The following is a 14636-nucleotide window of genomic DNA, read 5'->3' as shown; positions in this document are numbered from 1 at the left end:
AAATCTTTAAAAAAAGTGTGCTTTTTTTTCTTCTTTATGTTTAGCAATATTGACTAAAATAATCCCATATTCCATTTAAAAAGGAGAAATAAAGCCTAAGGTTATCGTATCCCTGAACATGGTGGAGGGAAAAAAAACACAAAAATTATAACTAAATGTATAACAACTATTGACAAAATAGACTGTAAACGACCAAAAAAGATATCCTGCACTCAAAAGACAAGCCACAGTGAGATGGTGCTCACGCAAGGGAGTTTTGTGATGTAAGAAACCCCATACCTGCTGTGTGAGCAACCCATAAATTGGAAAATAACTATATAGCAGAGGCTCTTCCAGAGGAGTGGTAGCTCCAAACCCCACATCAGGTTCCCCAGCTTGGGTGTCTGACCTTGGGAAGAGAAGCCTCAAGAGCATTTGGCATTGGAGGCCAGCAGGGCTTGAGCATAGAAACTCAACAGGACGGGGGAAACAGAGACTCTGCTCTTGGAGGGGTGGTCACAAGGTTTCACCTTGGTAGTCTACAGTGCACTGGGTCCTAGGGCAAAGAGGGACATCATAAGCATCTGGGCCAGATCTACTTGCGGGTCTTGGAGGGTCTCCTATGTAGATGTAGCTGATTTAAAAAGGAGAAATAAAGCCTAAAGAAATATATTCCCTGATACAGTAGCTTGAATGGTGGTCCCTCGAAAGATATGTCCACATGTTAACCCTAGAATGTAAACTTATTTGGAAAAAGAGGTTTTGCAGCTGTAATTCACTAAGTTGAGAATTCTCAAAATGAGGCCATCTTGGATTAACCAGGTGTGCGCTTATTTCAATGACAAGTGTCTGTATAAACGACATAAGGGAGAAGGCCATGTGAAGATGAAAGCAGAGATTACAGTGATAAAAGCCCTGCGAAGGAAGGCCCAGAGCCTCCAGAAGCTGGAAGAGGCAAGGAAGGATTCTCCCTTAGAGCTTCTAGATGGAGAGTGTCTTTAGTAACATCCTGAGTTGGGACTTCTGGGCTAGAGAAAAATGGTCCAGCCAGCCAACCAACAATCAGAGCAATGATATAGATGACAGTCTAAGATTTAGGCAGTATTGCTCATTCACTCAATAAATAATTTAGGAAGCATTTACTTTGTCCCAGGCTGCTACAGTATGCTCTAGGAACACAATTAAAAGTCTCACAGGGTTAGTGGGTAGAACAGAGAGCTAAGCCAGAAACAGAAAGGATTGTGGGTCGACTCACCGGATGTTTGGGCACATCTTTTAATCTCTCAGAGCACCAGTTTTCACGGTTGTCCCGTGAAGATAATATCTGCCACTACTTCCTCACAAAGGATCACTTGAGAGAGTGTCTGAAAGGGATTCCCTGATGCTGAGAAGAGCACACACAAAGTATAAGAGAGGATGTCTGACCTGACCAGCAGTAGGATGTCGGCCTCCATTCCTCACTGCAGTGCCACGGCAGGTGACACTCACCAACTCTTCCTCTTTGACTCTAGACAAGCCCTTGAAATCTTCTCAACGTAGCCCTCTAGGCAGACAACTAGCTACTATCAATTCATTAGGATGGCCATGAGAGATGAGACCTATCTGCCACTCTGTTTTACTTGGAATAAAAGGACATAGAAAACAGTATGTTAGGTAAGAATGAGGCTGTAGAAACGGATTAAGTGGATCAAAGTGAAGGACGTGGAATGCAGATTTTATACCCAGTGAAAGGACATGAAGATCAATGTGGCTGGAGCAATGAAGGAAGATTTAATGGGCTGGAGTCCCATCCTAAGTGTCCTCAAGCCACCTTGTAATGCCATCATCATTTTTCCGTCTGAGTCCCTCCCTCTGTGGCCTGTGAGTCCCCTCTAGGAAAAGTTGGCGTTTGTTTAATATTGTACCCCTGTTTTCATCCACAATGTCTGGCATGCAGTGAGCACTCCATAGTTATCTGTTAACTGAATGCACTGAGAGATGATGAGGCCTGGTGGATGGATAGGACTCAGATGGGCAGAGCGTAGAAGGGAGCGTTCTAGGGAACAGGAGTATAAAAGCAAAGACTCAAGGCCTTGGAGGGAGAGAGTGAATTAGAAGGCTGATGTGAAGCACTCACGCTATTACTACCAATTCTACGTTTTGGCCTCATTCCCTTGGGAGACTGTCAGTCCCATAAAACAAAACTCTGAAGATTTGATGAAGTATCACCCATGTTCCAATCAGCAGCATATCCACATGCTTACCCTTGAGCACCTCATTGATATATTGGTTGAAGTAGGTGACTCTCGAAGAATCATGGAGGAGATCTTCACCGTCCCCTATGGGCATGCCATTTCCAGCCAGGTAGATTGGAACTTTTCCTCTTGTGTATTCCAAGGATACAAACCGCAACAGCCTCCTTACACCCCAGGGCACCACACGGATCCAAGGGGACGCGGTCTGGGGCCACGTGGGGTCCACGTGTTGGGAGAAGCCTCCGATGGTATCATAGCTGGGGATGCAGGTATCTTGGTGGGCCTTGCTGATGAGGCGGGAAGTGTAATGGGACAGGCCTAGAAAGTCGGCAGAGCCTTTCAGGAGCTGCTTCTCCACCTCGGTGAACTCAGGGAGCTGGGCCACGGGACTGGGGCAGCCCTGGTTCACCCGTTGGACCTGGGCCCTCAGGGTGGCTGGGTAGTCTCCATCCACAAAGATGGGGTGTGCAAACCAGCCCAGCATGAAGTGCAGGAAGCGTTCAGATGCTCTCAGGTCCTCGGGCCTCTCTGGGGACAGGGGTTCTGCCCAGTCAGAGTTCAGCACAATGCCCACACGCCCCTGCTGCCTTGGGCGATGGTGGCTGTTGTAGTGGTGCCAAGCCCTGGCGTGAGCCTTGAGGACCAAGTGAGCCACCTTTGAGGGAGAAAGAAGGAAATACAGGTCTTAGTCACAACAGCAGCACCCACAAGCCCACGACGAGCCAACAACAGCAATGTTGGCAGGTTAACACCAAGGTCAAAAACGGTGGCAAGTTCATGACAACAGTAAGGCTGACAATGTCAACATCATTAATGTCAACACCAGTGTCAATAATGTCGTCAGGTCATCAACAAGTTAACAATGTCAGCAAAACATCAACAAGTCAACACCACCACCAAGAAATTAAGACTGATACTTACTAACAATGTAAACAAGGTGACCACATGGACAGCGCTGACATCAACAACATCAATAACTTGGACCACAGTCTGAACAAGTCAACAACATCCACAACAGTGTCGACAAGTCACCACCACCATCCCCAGGTCACTAGCAGCAGCATTACAACCATATTAACAAGAACAGCTGTTTTGACCTCTTTCCCGTGAGCCTCACTTATGTGGCAACTACAGTTACTGATACCACAATTCAGATGAAGAACACAAGATCCAGAGAGGAGAGAACACAGGTAGTCTGACCTTAGGCCTGTATTGTCACCCATAGTGCTATTCTGCCTCAGTAACTATTTACTGACTAATCAACAACTGATTGGCCGTAGGGGGAGGGGATCATTTCAGTTAACACACAAAGGAGGGGACAATTCTTTCTAGCCCACCTCTTCTCCATTCCACTGAATGAAATCTAGAAGGAGAAATCACAACCAGGATCTTTGTGTAGACTTAACTCATGGTCTCACCAAAGTCAACACCTTTCCTTGGAATACCGTGAGAACCTGGGCAAAAGCAGGGTGGCTGGCGTAAAGCAAGCCCAGAGACCAATCTTGACTCTGTCACTAACATCCTCAGTAAACTCAAACCGTCTTCCCTCTCAAACTCCTTGTCTGCAGAAAGTGAGTAATTATGTCTCCAGGAAGTGAGTTTTCTTAGACAAAATCAATCAGTGCCCTATAGGTCCCTAGCCTAGACCTGGTGACTGGTACAGGGTTGAAATATGACCATGAGGAGATCATGATCCCAGGGAGACTTTCACTGGGAATGCCACAACAGAGGCAAGCTGTCTTTTCTGCTTGCTGCTGGTCTTGAAATATGTGAAAGATTGAGGCCATCTGGCTACGAGGTGGTTCAAGAATAAAGCCAAGGAGGGGAGCAGGAGAAGAAGAAAAATTGGGTCCTGGTAACATCACCTGTAGCCTGAGCAAGCTCCATTTTGATCACCTGAAACCAAGACTTTTCAGTTTCCTAAACTCAAAAATGCCCTCCTTGCTCAAGTCAATTGGGTTATTTTTTCTTCCTTTTTTTCTCCCTTTTTCTTCCCTTTCTCTTTCCTTTCCCTCAATCCTTCTCACTCTTGTCTGTCTCCTTCTTTTTTTCTTGCCACACCTGTGGTATGTGGAAGTTCCCAGGCCAGAGGTCTAACCCACGCCACAGTTGTGACCTCAGCCAGAGTGGCAGCAACGCTAGATCCTTAACCCACTGCACCATAAAGGAATGTCCCGGGTTGGGTTTTCTGTCACTTGCAATTAAGAGTCCTGGCTAACACGGAAAACTTGCTTTGGAGTCAAGTAGACTTGGGCTCAAATGTTGGCTTCAAACTGCTTAACCCACTAGCGATGTCATCACGACTTAACTTCTCCTCCTCCTGAGCCCCCTTCCCTCATCCATCAGAGCTGTTCTGAGGATGTAGTCGCCATTTTTAAAATGTCATAACAGCGTTTGGACAGGTAAAGTGATTAACAATTTATGGTTCCTTCCCTCCCTCTGATCTCCTCTAAAGGAACAAAAGGAAAGACTTGCTGATGGGAAGGTAAAATGACCTTTTTCCCAACCACATATCCTCTCTCCTCCAAGGAATAGGCACTGCCATGATGGGAAGTACCTTAAAAGAGGCCACCCCTGGGTCAGAGATGCCTGGCGCATGCTGACCGGTGCCGTAGCCCGCATAGCTCATCACCCACGGCTCGTGGAAGGTCACCCACATCTTCACACGGTCCCCAAAAGTGGAGAAGCAGAAGGCCGCATAGTCCAGGAAGGCATCCACCACACTCTCATTCTGCCACCCCCCACGATCCTGCAGGGCCTGAGGCAGGTCCCAGTGGAACAGGGTGGCCATCGGCTCGATGTGGGAGTCCAGCAGGCTGTCGATGAGCTTGTTGTAGTAGGCGACGCCCTGGAGGTTGGGGCTGTGCCCCTGCCCAGAGGGGAAGATGCGGGACCAGGAGATGGAGAACTTGTACACCTGGGCCCGGAGGCCACGAAGCAGGGCCACGTCAGTGTCCACCTTGTGGTAACTGTCACTGGCCACCTCCGGCGTCGCTTGGCCTTGGCGGTGTCCTGGTGCCCGAGTCTGTCCCAGATGCTTGCCCCTCTTCCGTCCTCAGCCCAGCCTCCTTCCACGTTAAAGGCTCCTGTGGAGACGCCCCAGAGGAAGCCTTCGGGAAAAACACCCTGCAGGAGAGCATCCCGTTCTGCCCTGGACTGGTTGGCAAACGTCTCCCAGACGGCCTGATACGCCGAGCGGGGCGGTGAGGAGTCTACTGCTGTCTCCGGGTCCAGCTGCAGGGCAGCCTGAAGCGTCAGGTTGTCAGTCAGAGAACAAGACCTGCTGTGGGAGGAAGGTGACATAAAGGGACATCGTAAGTGCACACTCTGAGTTACAAATGCCCGTACTGACGAATGGCAGCAATCTACTTAATCAGGAAAGATTCTGGAAACTCTAAGTCGAAAGCCATATCCCTAAAGGCGGGGGCAGGATTTGACTGGTTAAGTGGGAAAGTTATTATCATTGCCCCTTCTTAGATGAGTTATCATTGCTCCAACATCAGAAAAAGTAGTGTACTGTTGCTACGGTTCTCTGTATTCAATCACCTTTGAAGACTATCCGGAGGGATGATGAAGAGTTTTCTTCTTATAATGTATGCTTTATAAAACAGAATAATACCAATAACCTCAACTTATCAAGCCTCTTTTTAGAAGATTTTATGGCTGCACCAGTGGCATATGAGAGTTCCCAGGCCAGGGACTGAATCCAAGCCGCAGCTGTGGCAACACCGGATCCTTTTAAGCCACTGCACTGTGCTGGGTATCAAACCCACGCTTCTGCAGCAACCCAAGCTGCTGGAAGTGGATTCTTAACCCACTGCACTTTGGTGGGAGCTCCTACTGAGCCTCTTGATTTTGTGCTCATCACTGTAATAAAAATAAATGCATAGAATCTCACTTCCATTTTAAAATAAATGTATGAGATAGGTACTATAATTACAACAATCCTCCTAAGGAAAGTGAGACTTGAAGATATAAGTAACTTCTGGGCATCATGCGGCCAGCAACTATTTCCCATCCTGTGCTGAGTATTTCAGTAAACGAACGGTGTACCACTTCAACATCAACCCTGCCTACAGCTTCCTTTCTTCTTCATGCTGCCTTGAGTATGTCCTTAATGGCATGAGCTCAATCACCCATTCTGGACCACGAGGTAGAAATGTTTTTAAGGATGACAAAGCACCAAAGTAGGAGCCTAGATTCCTGATGATTTTACGCACTCTCCACTGTCCATCTCCAGGCTTCCTTTACTTATATACTCATGTAAATATACATACATCTTTTTTCTTTTTTACATGAGAACTTCTCCTTGATCACACAGGTTGCAAATGGTAGGCAAGGCATTTGTGCTTTTAACCACATATCACTTTGTATGTGTGTAGATGTGTAAATATTTATGTGCATAGATGTCTTTTTATGTTTTCTTTCAGTTAAATATACCTGAAAGACACATATCAGAAATATAGCTGAAATAAAACACAATATAAAAATGCTACTTTCGTATGCAATAACATCTGATATACTCTATTTAATTCTAGTCTGTTTTTCTCCTTCTCTCTCCTCCCTACCCCCCCTCCCTCCCTGAGTCCTGTCCCCCAGGCTGGAAAACAGTGTATGACAACGTGCACAAGTTACACCAGTAGAGTGCAACCTTGAGGAAGGGTTGGTATAGGTGGGTGTCTTTGGCCTGGAGAAGAGAACAAGCATGGGAAAGAGGGGAGAGTACGAGAGCATCTCCCTGTCCTAGGGCCATCATATGGAGAGGGCCTGACACTTATTCAAGGTTGGTCCAGGGTGCAGAACTGGTGGAAAGGACAGGGATGCTACTGAGGGACCTCCCTGCCATGAAGTGTGGTCTGGGCTTCACAACCCAAGCTCTTCCTGTTTTCTAAAACATAAACTCATCTGCATTTACTAGAAAAGTGGTGCAGGGAAATCCACTGGCTTCCACACCATCCTTTTCTCACTGACTTGAGAAACACAGTGGAATATGGGAACATGAGAGTGATACAATTACACAGACAACCTAAAGTCTGCTCTAAATTTTTCTTTTAGACAAATACCATATGATATCACTTATAACTGGAATCTAATATCCAGCACAAATCAACATCTCCTCAGAAAAGAAAATCATGGACTTGGAGAAAAGACTTGTGGCTGCCTGATGGGAGGGGGAGGGAGTGGGAGGGATCGGGAGCTTGGGCTTATCAGACACAACTTAGAATAGATTTACAAGGAGATCCTGCTGAATAGCATTGAGAACTATGTCTAGATACTCATGTTGCAACAGAACAAAGGGTGGGGGAAAAAATGTAATTGGAATGTATACATGTAAGGAAAACTTGATCCCCTTGCTGTACAGTGGGAAATTTTTTTTCTTTTAGCATAGCACTTACAAATTTTGGTACTTTGGTCATGGGCTAAGAAATTATTTCCAACCCTACGCTAATTCAAAAACTTCGTCCTGGAAACGGTCAAACTGGACTTCTGCCCCGCTGCAGAGCTAGCTTTCCAGTCTACCTTGTCTCCTCATTGGGAAATCGTTTCACATTTCATGTGAAGAAATGGGGCAGAGAGCTCACTTCACTTACTCAGATCACATAACCTCAGAGATGGGTGGATCTATCATTAACCCAGCCTGTTTTCCCAGTCTCATGCTGCCTCCAACAAGATCTTTTTTTTTTTTTTGTCTTTTGTTGTTGTTGTTGTTGCTATCTCTTGGGCCGCTTCCGTGGCATATGGAGGTTCCCAAGCTAGGGGTTGAATCGGAGCTGTAGCCACCGGCCTACGCCAGAGCCACAGCAACGCGGGATCCGAGCCGCGTCTGCAACCTTCAACACAGCTCACGGCAACGCCGGATCATTAACCCACTGAGCAAGGGCAGGGATTGAACCCGCAACCTCATGGTTCCTAGTCGGATTCGTTAACCACTGCGCCACGACGGGAACTCCCCAACAAGATCTTAAACTAGCAGGCAGGGGCTCAAACCTCAGTTCTGCTGGCTGAGTGCACTCGGGTGAACTGCAAGGTGACTGACTGACTGGTGAGAATGTCAGAGCCATGTGAGGCCCCGAAGATGGCACTCCCTGCTTTCCCCTCTGACACTTCACCTCTAGAATGGCCACAATAAACTCACTGGCCCGAGAGGAGAATGGCCACAGTCCCCTGAGATCATTCGTGTCAAAGAACAGCAGAGTAGTCTGCAAATACCAGTTACCGAGAGTCCACAGGAAATCTAACATTACCTTTTCTTGGAACTTGAAGAACAGCTCAGGAATGTATGAATATCAAACCCAATGGTGAACACTTGGTCTTCATTTAGGGCTGTAAGAGAAGGAGTTTAATTCACAACCAACCAACAATAACATGACTGCCATCAACACTTCTCCTCACTCACACACCACAAGCAAACTCCAAGCAATGGTTCCAAGCCCCTGTGGAAAATTCCACGGGCTTCAGATTTAAGGAGGGCAGAAGTGATTGTTTTCCTGCTTAGTTCACAGTAGCTCTCAAACCTCCACATGCATCAGCATCACCTGCAGAGCTTGTTAAGCACAGACTGCTAGGTCTGCTCCAGCGTTTCTCCTCTATTTCTTATCTGAGTTTCTGATCTGAGGTGGGCTCTACAATGTGAAGGGCCAACAAGCTCCCAGGTGATGCTGATGATGCTTGTCTGGAGACCAAACGCGGAGAACAACTCATTCAGAAGAACTCAAGACATCAGCAAGGGGAGGCTTTCTTTTTTACTGTGCTAAACTATGCATCAACATAAAACTGACCACATTAACCATTTAGAAAGGGGTGGAATTTAAGAACAGAATTCGTTATGCCATCAAAGGTGAGTTGCAAGGAAGGTTAAGCGGCATCCATGGATGTGGTTCATGAGGTCTGCAAAGCCAGCTCAGCCCTGGTTACCAACTTCTCCTATATTCGGACCTCACACAGAGACTGGACTGGGTACCAGGGCACCCAGGAGTGTGCCGCTCAGCCCCTTCCTGCAGAGGGCCTGGTGGTCCTCAGCCCCTGAGGCTTTGGCCTACCCCACTTTCCCTTGACTGAACTGGACCAGGAGAAATCTTGTGATGCATGGCCTGCCAATCAGATTCACGCTCAAGAGTCTGAACTGAAAGACACCGAGGAGATGGACCATGAGCTGTGGGCCCTACACCTGAAGGTTTTGATCAGGTGATGGTGACATGAACAAGTAAGGTGGCTGGGGTGGGGAGGCAGTCCTGCCAAGGGGGAGCAGAGATGAGAGACCTTAAAAGAGGGGTAATGGCAGAGGACAGGCACCGAGCAGTTGGCATGCTTACCCACGACATCTGAGGCCTGATGGTCTTTATTTCCTTAAGACCAAGGCATCCTGAGCATCCTTGTACAGAACCTCTCTTCTTTCTTGGGCCAGTAGGAGCTAAGGGACCAACACTAAGAAGGCCAGGGACACTAAACTCATCTGGAGTGTGCTCTCAGACCTCAGGCGAGCCCTCCCCCAGCCACTCCTCCTGTTGGAAATCCAGACTTTCAAGATAGCTACCTCACCAGCCAGTGCTCCCAGCGCCACTCCAAACCTCTCCAGTGATGGTCCACTCACCTTTGAGGAGGCTGAAGAGCACATCGGCTGGGTTCTTCCTGGTGGAGAGGCAGTCCTGGAGTTTCAGACTGAAGATGAAAAGTTTCACATTTGGCTCAATGGTCTGGAAAAGATACAGGCCAGCAAGTGAACTGAAGCTGCCTAGAATAAGGCTTTTGTTAACAGGGACGGATTTTCAAGATGAGAAGCCGCAACACTCAGTCTGGATTTGGAAATGATGGCTCATCCTCTCAGTCAATGAGGAGAGCTGGTCTAGGCTCTGAGGGTAGAAAAAAAATCTTCACACTGTTCAGTATCATAGGCCATCTCCCCACCAAATTCCGAAGAGACAGGCTCACTAGGCCATCATCTCAGGCTCCGAGGTACCTCCTAGAACCAGGCACCCAGTATGAGGATCAGGAACAAGGTGGTCTGCTCATGTCAGGGGCCTGCTTGCCACCATCACTGTATTTATGGGTGTCCAGGGTTTGCTTCAAAACATTCTGGTTTGGGAGGGAGAAGGGAGGGTATAGATGAAATAGGATCGTTCAGGAGTTGGTAGATTTTGAACCTGGGGGGATGGCTTCATCATACTTTTCTTTCTACCTTTCGCCAGGTCTGATATTTTCCAAGAGGAAAGTTAAAAGGAGCGATCTTCCTTAATACGGGGGCAGCTGTGATTTTTTTCTCCCATTTCTAGCCATTTCAATGTCAAAAGAAACATCTTTAGGCGGACATGCTGTTTGACTTCACTTTAAGTTACCTTTTGGGGGGAGGTTGGATTTGGTTATTTTTCCCACACTAATTTTTCCTTGCTCTGAGTCGGTAAAGGCCACCGTGAAATACCAACAGCAACTACTTAAAAAGGAGCCAGGCATGTTCTTGATTATCTTAGAGCTACCGGTAACAAAGAGGTGCCTTGAGCTCTGATAAGCTAAGTTGCTCAGGACCACTTAGTGAAGCTGGAACTCACACAGCCTTGTTTGTCCTTTCCCTGTGCCGGGTCAATGCAGAAAAGCCAAACCACCAAGGGATCCCAGGGCTCTCTCCTTCCTGAAAAGTCAATGCTGAGGCAGCCTGAGCTATCTATCACAGGACGGGAGAGCTGGAGGAGCCTTCTGCTGAGTGGGGCACTCCCTGGTGAGCAGAGCCTCTTGTGATAAAGGGATGTGGGACCCTGATCTGCACCTCCTGAAGGACTCAGAACCTGTGCGTGTGCTGTGGCTCCTCAGGTCTGAAGACACCTCTGGGCCAGAGGGAGTGGCAGCTGAGGCTAAGGGAGGGGTGTGCAGGTGCTCTGGGGAGAGTGGAGGCATAATGAAGCTTGGTTTGTTAGGGTCAGTATTTACATGACCAGGACTTTCTGTCGTGGTGCAGTGGAAACAAATCCGACTAGTAACCATGAATCTGTGGGTTCGTTCAGTGGGTTAAGGATCCGGTGTTGCCGTGAGCTGTGGTGTAGGTCGCAGCCGATGCTCAGACCCCATCATTGCTGTGGCTGTGGTGTAGGCCAGCAACTGTAGCTCCAATCAGAGCACTAGCCTGGGAACCTCCATATGCTGCGGGTGCGGCCCTAAAAAGCGAAAAGTGTGTGTGCCTGTTTACATGACCACCATCCAGGAAATGTCCCATTTTAATCTCAGAATGAATGCTGGAATTTTGATTCTCTGTAGCTTTCTATATAAGAGAGCAGAGAATCCATGGAAATACTTACCTTAACAAGCCAACTCTCATTATCCTTTCCAGGGAAGACTGTCTCGTGATGCTGTCTATGGAAATCTCCCCAGAGGCAGCTCTGCAAGTCGATGCCTCTTGGTGGAAATTCAATTTACCCATCATCTCAAGCATCAAATATCTAATATGCTCTCGGGAACTTTGCCATTCATCATCAATATAGAAAATAGTTCAAATTACCTGCAATTTTCTCAGCTTCTGTGGTAAACTTGTCTCACTTTCTTGACATTCAGAAGACAAATCAAGAGAGAGGAAGTCGACTGCATCCTAGAAATAAGTAAACCGGGTCTTTAGAGTACAAGCAATTTCAAGACAAAGAACTGCTCAGAAGGATTCTTTTTTGTTCCTTTCCTTATTACTAAATGGAATATTCCAAAGTATCATTTTCCATGAGTTCCTGCTGTGGGGCAGTGGATTAAGGATCAGTCGTTGCTACAACTGGGGCATAGGTTGCAGCTGCAGCGCAGATTCGATCCCTGGTCTGGGGAACTTCCATTTGCTATAGGTGCAGCCCAAACAAACCCCAAAGTGGGACATTCCAATGGAACAGCATAATGAGGGAAAGCTGGGACACGTTTTGATTGTGTGTGGGGGGGTGCCTATGTGTTGTGGGGAATATATCAGCTATGTACCCAGCAGAGTGATAGGTACACTGGAAGTGCTCAATAAATGTGTATGACTGAAGGCATGTGCGACTGAATGAAGTATCTTATGCCAGAAATGGTGAGTTCCCACCACGTGGGTGAGCACAAAGGAAGGGAGTCAGAGGCCAGAGCTGCCCTGGGCAGCACCCTCCTCATAGACTTTCCACTTTGCAGGATGGAGGCAGTAGAGCCCTTAGCCACCCACAGGCCAGTGAGTAATCTCTTCAGATCCCGGGGTCTGGGGTTTTGTTCTAATTGTAGTGCTGTAAGAAAAGTCCACACCAGTGGTCCTCAAATCATGGTGGGGATTAGACTCACCAGGGAACTTGGGAGGGAACCAGGGCTGTCCCTCCACATTAAGCCATGGCCTCTGTGTTCTTTGCTAGCTCCCCATGTGGTTCTGATACAACCAAGGCTTGTATCTAACTGGTCTAAACAAACAGCTAAGGGTTCCCAGTGGGGAGAGACCAAGCCAGGTTCAGTGAGGGAGTATTATTAACAGAGGCCTGCTGATGGAGGCACACTCACATGGAAGAATTTTGTTAGAAGAGATTTGAGGAAGACTTCAGGTAGGGAATGCAGGAAAACAGAAAGAAAGCATAGCATACACGCTGGGAAAAAAGGAGGTGAGGCCAGAGAGAGCAGAGGAGAGCCTGAATGAGCTGCACTCTGGAAGACCCCTAGGAATTTCACTAACTCAGGGGAGTGCATCTTCTCAGTAGGTAACTGAAATAAAACCAAACAAAAAACTGCTTTTGAAAGATGATCCAGAAGTGTTGCCTGGCATGACCTGGGGCAGGAGACAGTTCAAAGGCTATTGTTCAAAGTCTATAATTTTCTGCTAAGAACATTCATCTCCTGAGCTCACACTTAATAGCAGTTATCACCCCTTGTAAATTAATAGGCATTCTGGCTATTAATCAGTCTTGGAGCTAGTTTTACAGATATCAAGTCTGGATTTTAACTTCCTGGGTCCTGACACATTGGGCCTCCGTCAAGCACAGATTACCAGTGGCTGTCATACAGCAGTCAAGTGTCTGTAAAGCACTTGACTACAGTGCCGCAAAACTACAGAAAAAAGCTCTTTTCTGAGGGCTTTCTGCATTGCCCAGATGCCAGTGTTACAAGGGCCAAAGCTGTTTAGTTTTTAGATGTTTTAACTTTTCTTTTAAGAATTATACTTAGGAGTTCCCTTCGTGGCTCAGCGGTTAACAAATCTGACTAGGACCCATGAGGCTGTGGGTTCGATCCCTTTTTTCACTCAGTGGGTTATGGATCCGGCATTGCCGTGAGCTGTGGTGTAGGTCGAAGACGCGGGTCAGATCCCACATTGCTGTGGCTGTGGCGTAGGCCGGTGGCTGCAGCTCCAATTCAACCCCTAGCCTGGGAATCTCCATATATTGCGGGTGTGGACCTAAAAAGACAGGGGAAAAAAAAAAAAGGAGCAAACAGAGGCATTTGACTTTGTGTATCGAAAGTTCACAGTTGACCAAGCGAGAACAAATAAGATTTTGTTTTAAATTTGTTATAAATCTAGAGAAGGTATCACACTCAGAAGAGGCCAATTTTAAGACATTTAAGAATCTCAAGCCAACAAACAAAACTTCTTGCTTTTAGAAATTAAAACCACAACTTTCCTGAGAAGTTACAGATGCTATTTCTTTAGGCTGTTATCACCTTGGCAAGGACAGACGTGGATGGTTCTGTCAGGAGCTGGGAGACTGCTTCAGCTTGTAGGACCACAGAGAGCTTTCCGCCTGAGACCAACAGAGGAAGGGCTGAGGTGAATGCAGGATACCTACAGTCTTTTAAAAGAGAAAAAAGCAGTTCCCTTCCCTCCCTCACACCTGTCCCAGCCCGCCCTGCCTCGTGCTACCCCACCCTACAAGGTGAAAGGCAGAAAGGAGAGAACCACCTCCTGAGTTCCTAATGAGGCTTGGCTTCTGCGTGCTTTATTAGCTCTCCAGGTGATTCTGATACACACCAAAGCTTAGGAACTTCTGGTCTAAACAGCTAAGGGTTTCACGTGGGGAGAGACTTTTGAAAGGCAAGGTGCTCTAGGGGACCTCTGCTACTTGTCTTTATTAACTGTATGACCCTTACTGCACAGTGAGGGGAACACAAAGGAGATATAAAATGTGCAGCTTTTACCCACTTGCATTGACACTTGATCACCTAACAGTGCTGCTCAAGCCTGTGTGCATCAGAATCACCTGGTCTGCCTATCAGGAGACTGGGGTGGGCCCAGGAGTGCCTTTTAACATGCTGCCTGGGTGTCTCTGATACAGTGGTGCTTAGACTGCTGTGGGAGACATGCTACTATGGACTTGTTGGCAGTGTCATCTGACTCTACGATTCACTTAATTATTTTTCTCCTGCTGGATTGTGTGCTATTTGAGGAGCAAAACTTAAACTAGTTCCTCCAAATAACAAGGTGCAGACTGAGTGCACAGCATGTGTTCAGATTTGTGCTTT

At 47.2% G+C, this 14636-nt stretch overlaps 1 protein-coding gene across 1 annotated transcript in view; it reads right to left on the bottom strand.

The window, feature by feature from the left end:
• The window catches only part of LOC100625897 (lactase-phlorizin hydrolase), a 60191-nt gene that overhangs the window by 34526 nt on the left and 11029 nt on the right, over positions 1–14636 (bottom strand). The window contains 7 exon segments of the mRNA XM_021076419.1: positions 2223–2868; positions 4771–5240; positions 5243–5496; positions 8459–8537; positions 9805–9907; positions 11698–11784; positions 13839–13918. Coding sequence (XP_020932078.1) covers positions 2223–2868; positions 4771–5240; positions 5243–5496; positions 8459–8537; positions 9805–9907; positions 11698–11784; positions 13839–13918 — 1719 coding nt within the window.

The sequence above is a fragment of the Sus scrofa genome, chromosome 15, assembly GCF_000003025.6.
Source record: "Sus scrofa isolate TJ Tabasco breed Duroc chromosome 15, Sscrofa11.1, whole genome shotgun sequence".
Taxonomy (NCBI): domain Eukaryota; kingdom Metazoa; phylum Chordata; class Mammalia; order Artiodactyla; family Suidae; genus Sus; species Sus scrofa.
Note: the sequence above shows the minus strand (reverse complement) of the source record. Positions and strands in the feature narration are given on the sequence as shown.